Source organism: Rutidosis leptorrhynchoides, chromosome 4 (assembly GCF_046630445.1).
Source record: "Rutidosis leptorrhynchoides isolate AG116_Rl617_1_P2 chromosome 4, CSIRO_AGI_Rlap_v1, whole genome shotgun sequence".
NCBI classification, from domain to species: Eukaryota; Viridiplantae; Streptophyta; class Magnoliopsida; order Asterales; family Asteraceae; genus Rutidosis; species Rutidosis leptorrhynchoides.
In genome coordinates, this window is record NC_092336.1 from 207,118,732 (window position 1) to 207,125,042 (window position 6,311).

The following is a 6,311-nucleotide window of genomic DNA, read 5'->3' on the forward strand; positions in this document are numbered from 1 at the left end:
AAAATATAGATTATGAAAGTATTTTGATGCAGATTTATGAATCTAAAAAAAATATATAAAAAATTTGATTTTGCTTATCCCCACTTAGTCACTAAAGTTGCTTAGCTTTGAATTATATATATATATATATATATATATATATATATATATATATATATATATATATATATATATATATATATATATATATATATATATATATATATATATATCAAAGATTTGGTGGAACAAAATTGAGGAGATCATAACGATATGTGGGAGTACTTAGTCACAAACAAGCATAACTCATTGATTCTCGCAAAGTTCATTCTAAAAACTTTGAATTACAACATTGAAATACTGAGCGAGTACTATTGAAATTACAATTGAGTTTGTTATATGATCATATACAAAATGGCAAAAATAAATCAATCGTGTACAAAACTAATGAACACATTGTGGTTGAATTGTACAAGCTTTCAAGATCAAGATTCATATAAGCACAAAGTGACTATAGCTAATTAACACATTCAATCAAATGTACATCTTTCAAGTTATTTAACTGCATCGGGTGCTTGCGAACTAACCTTATCTGCATTTGACTTTGACAATCTTGATGAGTCCCTACCCAATCTGTCCTTTGATTTCTTTTCCCGGGTTTTTTTTGGGACTTCTGGTAGGGACTCGTCTTGCGAATGTCGCCCCTCATCACCCCTGGTGTGGTTTCGTCTCGGTTGCCTTGATTTGGTTTGTGAATCAGGGTCCGGAGCATTTTCCACTGAACGATGACGTCGATGTCTTGATTTTTGCTTTTCTTGCCGTTTTCTACGAGACACCTTTTGGCCTGAATCTGCAAAAATGTATCTCACAACATGATTATGGTTGGAACTACTGGCTCCTAATGTACGAAATGTGTTTAATAGGTTAAAAAGTTCAACCCATTTGACCCATTTCCTTTTAAACAAATCTTTGTGGTCTCAAACAAGTCGAAAGTTGTCAAAGATGTATTCTTTGATAACTAAATAGATTGTATAGTTCCATGCATAATGCATTATAAATGCACTTAGGGTGACTTCCAACCCATATGGACACCATTCATAGCTAAATGGGTAGAAATAGCTACCTCTTGTGGTCTCCTTTCTCGTCCGTGGTATCAAATATTTAAATTATAAATGACTAACATAACACTTGAGAATCTCATTTGTAATTTTACATATATTTGGGATTCGTTCGGGCCTAAAAAAATATGATTGAAACCAACCTTCAGAAACCCATTCAGGGCCATCACTTGGAGCTTCCGATACATTTGATGATGTAGCTTGACGTTGTGAAGATGTACCAAACCCCTTCATCTGTACCAATCAACAAAATATGTGACATCAAATATTATACAACACAAATAAATAATATAATAATATTATATAATACGAAGATGTGATGTCATTATTGTGCAAAATTTAATGAACTCATAAAGGAAACTCAAGGAAAGGAATATAAAGATGCGACGGGGACCATCCATGTAAACTTTTCTTACTTCATAAAATTCGAAGATGCTACATCATCATTGTGCAAAATTTAATGAACTCGAAACAATAATAAAAAAATAAAAAAATAAAAACTACATAGGCGGATCTACAAGGGGGCAGTTGCCCTCTCAAGATTTTTGATTTGCAAAAATGAATACCCTTGTTAAAAATTCACAAAATTGTTTGCAAAATTTGTCATAAAACAAACAATTCATATACATAAATCATATGGCATATGAAGGTCAATTAAGGTGAGTAACATACCCAACTAGGAGATTCTTCGGATGTTCCATCACATCCGATATGAGCAACGTGCTTCACGTCTGTTGGAGCACCGATCTGTATTTCTTGTTTTTTCTGTTGATCATCTGCTCAAAGCATATTCACAGTTATATTAACATAATAAACATGTGCTCGCGCATTAACCTAATTCTTGTGGAAGGAGAAATAGAAACTGACCGAAAACTTGAGATATACATCTGAGGCTGTTAAAAAGACCTTTCACCTTATGAGTATTCATTTTTTAAGCCTGCATCAGATGATGAGGTCATATACCTTACGATCTGACCTCGTCCTCATATAATAACGTAAAATATAATATAAATACTTCAAGTTGTAAAAATGGGATGAAGCCAGGAAGAAGATAATAATGATGGAGATAACAGAAGAAGAAATCAAGAGGATTGAAAGATGGAAATGTATGCATGCATGAAGCATTAACCTTCTCCAATGACATATTATTGCCAATTCAAACTAGTGGACACAATTTAGATGTAAAAAGGAGGTGGTTGAGATTTCCTTGACTTGTACTTAATTGAATATTTATCAACGCATTTAGAATCATATTTTATCTTTTGATTACTTTGTAACAAGGAATGTAACATATATGGATTATATATATATATATATATATATATATATATATATATATATATATATATATTGTTATCACATGATCATTTCCCAAACCATCACAAGATGCGTATTGATTTGGCATCATGATATCTTCACAAAACGTCTAACTGTTCAAACTTCACTAATAGCACATTTGGAGTAGCCAGGAAAATGGTCAAAAATAATCACAAAATAATTCGGTTAGGCATACTTGCCCTACCCTAGTAAAATCGAACAGAGAAACCTTTGTCCGTTTAATCAATTATTTCAAAACTAAAGTTAATCTAAGAATATATTTTGATCTGAAAAGTTTCCACAAGTTGGTAAATTAATATTCTTACTACATATATCTCTCATTTCACAGTCAGTTCATCCAAGTCCACCAAAGTTGGATTGGATCAGGTGGATATTCATCGGTCTTAGTGATGATTGACATCCCTGATTATATAGGCAGAACAGCAACAAATAATTTTTCTCAAGTAGTAACAAGTAACAACTTCAAAAACTGGGGTCTAACCAATAACACTTTCATTACCAAGTAAAAAGATTATAAATATGTTTTTGTTGATTACAAGTATATAGTTCATTGTAAAAGAAAGTACACATGAGTTTAGTTTCTTCTTTCATAGCATATCATCGACGAGGATTAACAAGCACAGCCGGCAATTTTATTGGTCACTACTTTGCCTTCATCTCATCCAGACCAAGGCTAGCCTGTAAAACAGAGTCAAACGTCACATAAAACGATTAGAAGTATTTGCGATAAAAATTTCCTGTGCACAAAACATGAATCAACATAAAAATGAAGCCTTTTTATGAGATGAACATACCAAGAATTTGTGGTTTTCCTGAAGAATTGGTGGGAAAGTTGCACAGAATGTTTCAATATCAGATTTGATGTCACCCTTCTCACCCAAAACAGCCATGAACTTCTTCCTATCTGGAGCAAGCTTCATCGCAACCTGTGAATCGAATTTGAGGTAAACAAAAATTAAGTAAGAAGCATAAGGTATTAAGGATTAAAACTTAAGAATTTAAATTTGATGTTTAATAATAATAATAATAATGAAAATGTATAAAATAAGTACTTGGTTCAATTTTTCTGTACAAGACTAAAAACAATATTTTGTTTGTTTTTGGTGAAAAACAAAAATTAAATAAATAAAGAGGACTTTTCATCAAGAAGATGAAGAGACCTAAGGATTACAACCGTTTTGAAACTCTAAACTTTGGAATACCAACAAACCACATTTGATCTAAGCTAGGAAATTGAATATTTGCAAACAAATAAAACAAACAAACAACAAAATTGAAGTACCCATGAGGATAAATCATGTCATGACTAAACCTTTACAAGACTAAAGATATATGCTGCAATTTCAACCCATTTAAATGAATATGGGTCAATTGAGGTTTTGTTTAATAGCTAGACAAACCGGTATTTATTAAAAAACTAGAATGTCCTATTTTGTATGCTATCGTTTGATACTGATATACAAATTGATTTAAATCATATAATACCACGAATGGACAACAATTCTGCAACTAGAAAGAGTTTTGATAAAAAGGAATCGTACACCTATAAAGTGATTAGTCTATACCCAATAGATTCGTGTCACAGTCAAATTTTACGCGCTAAATGCTTACCGAGAAAGTTGAACTGGCTAACCAGCCATGGTATTTCTTCAGTGTTTTAGTATAAGCTTCTGAACAAACTTGTGACATGGCCCAATCTTCATGCTCCATCAAGTTACGGAATAATTCTACTATAAAATCCATCGCCCTGCAAACATACAACTTCTGAGTTCTGAGTATGAGAGATGTTTTAAGTTTTATTGATTTGTGAAGAATCATATGAGTAGAAACGTTAGTGGTCCCCACCTAGTTAGCCATAGAAGACCATTGGTGCAACTTGATGATCCATCTGCTTTCTTGGCTTCAACCTCCACTCGAACCATACTGTATAGCTTCTCAAATTCCACTGGGTTGGATAAATATTTGTTCTCCAACCTCTGAAAGATGAAATGATTATACACAGTTTAGTTGTGTTTAAACTTAGGAAAATTGGAAAATGGGAAAATGGTAATTACAACAACGGATAGTAAGGATGATAATAGATAAAATGGAGTCCAAACTGTACACTAAACTTCTTAAGTTGTCTCACAAGAAAGCAGCATAACTATCTCAATGAGGGATTGACAACATTTATTCATCCCACATACAAAAAAAAAAAAAAAAAAAAAAAGCAAATGCAGGAGTAGATTAAAAATACGGCCAGCAAGGTTAAGATAATATATTATTTCAGCTATAAAAAATAATGTAAAATCATGAATGGAAGAATAATGTGAATGTCCATCAAGAAGATGTATAAAGAGTACTTACTGTTATATTACCACCAACATCAGTTTTGACAAGAGCCATGGCTGCTCCAAAATTGTCTACAATCAGATAAGGAAACAGAATATAAGTCTCAACTTCTGAAAGCAACTTTTACACCATGCAAGAGAAAGACACATAGGGATGAAGTATTACATCAACAAAATTAGATGGTGATCACTGACCAGGGTCAATATTCAACAGATTTTACTAATAGTCTACCCAAATTCAACATTAGAACTCTTTATTAGTTCCTTCTCTTATTAAAATCTATCCTATAGTCAGACAGCTTACAGGTAGAGTACTGTTGTCAGGTTCTCAGATATGGACCACATTTCACTCTATCCAACTGACCCAAAGAGAAAACCTGAGTAAGAAACTAAACCTCCGACAGTGACACCTTTAACGATTTGCATCGGTGCAAAAAACATATATAGTGGTTATAGAAATGTAGTGTGACATGCAGTCATTTTGATAAGGATCGAGTGACATTGATGGTATTTGGTATGATACTTACAACAGTGCGTAGAACTATAGAAGTGATGACAGAAAAAATGTTCATATATAAGAAAAAACATCATACCAATAACAGGTAATATCTGTTTGCAGACGTCCAAAAATGTCTTGGAAAGCACCTCTCCTTCATCAGACTTCACATGTTTCATTCCTTCTAAAGCAGGAGTAAACACTGTCCCTTCCATCTTATGATTTTTGATTACTGCATCAGTAAAGTACTAAGTATTACATAAGATAAATACTTGAAATGTACTTTTAGCCATACGCTTCAAGATAAAAATGCAAAAACATAACATTATACCAACTATGCTTGCTATTATGTATAGTAAGCACACTTGATTATGGAATAAATAAACGATTTCACTAGTCCTTAAGTCACTATTATAATCACTAAACAACATTTTGGAACGGAAGAGCCTAAACATCGACCGAAATCTGTATCACGCAATGATTATCTCACCTAATAAGAAAACTAAATTCAGATCTAACTAGATCACCGAAGGAATAGAAAAAAATCGAACTAATATTATACATGTAGATTAATAGCAACAATAGAAACAATAATGTAGATCATAATTCGTAGGCGTGAAAACAGATTCGCTTGCACCAATGCAGAAATCATCATAATATGGTAATCACAATTCAATCTATAACCCTAGGTTCACAAAAATTATGAAATGATAGTTTAAATTGTGCACAAAATCTGAAGTAGATCTCAAACGCACAACCGATTTATCGATAGATAGATCGTTATTAATATCTTACTTATAACTATTATAAGTATCATCTTTCATCACTAATCCTAATATCACTATTATAATTACTAAACAGCATTTGGAAAGGAAGTACCTACACATCATCACATCAATCGAAATCTGTATAACGAAATGAGTGATTACATTTTCTAGAAAGGAAATTATTATCAACTATAACTAGATCACAAAAAAGAATTACAAAATCAAACTAAAATACATGCAAATTTTAGTAGCAACAACAGAAACAAAAACCAGATCACAACTC

At 32.2% G+C, this 6,311-nt stretch overlaps 2 protein-coding genes across 2 annotated transcripts; both read right to left on the minus strand.

The window, feature by feature from the left end:
• Nucleotides 1–533: 533 nt before the first annotated feature.
• LOC139841375 (uncharacterized) lies at nucleotides 534–2,025 on the minus strand. Its single transcript, XM_071831595.1, has 4 exons — nucleotides 1,965–2,025; nucleotides 1,770–1,876; nucleotides 1,241–1,331; nucleotides 534–829 (listed from the first exon to the last, which is right to left on the minus strand). Exons 1-4 carry the CDS (start codon nucleotides 2,023–2,025, stop codon nucleotides 534–536), a joined length of 555 nt encoding a protein of 184 aa, XP_071687696.1.
• An 880-nt stretch (nucleotides 2,026–2,905) lies between these two features.
• Nucleotides 2,906–5,489, minus strand: LOC139843781 (glycolipid transfer protein 1-like). Its single transcript, XM_071833933.1, has 6 exons — nucleotides 5,359–5,489; nucleotides 4,782–4,837; nucleotides 4,281–4,411; nucleotides 4,047–4,182; nucleotides 3,230–3,361; nucleotides 2,906–3,113 (listed from the first exon to the last, which is right to left on the minus strand). Exons 1-6 carry the CDS (start codon nucleotides 5,474–5,476, stop codon nucleotides 3,078–3,080), a joined length of 609 nt encoding a protein of 202 aa, XP_071690034.1. The 5' UTR covers nucleotides 5,477–5,489; the 3' UTR covers nucleotides 2,906–3,077.
• Nucleotides 5,490–6,311: the final 822 nt, after the last annotated feature.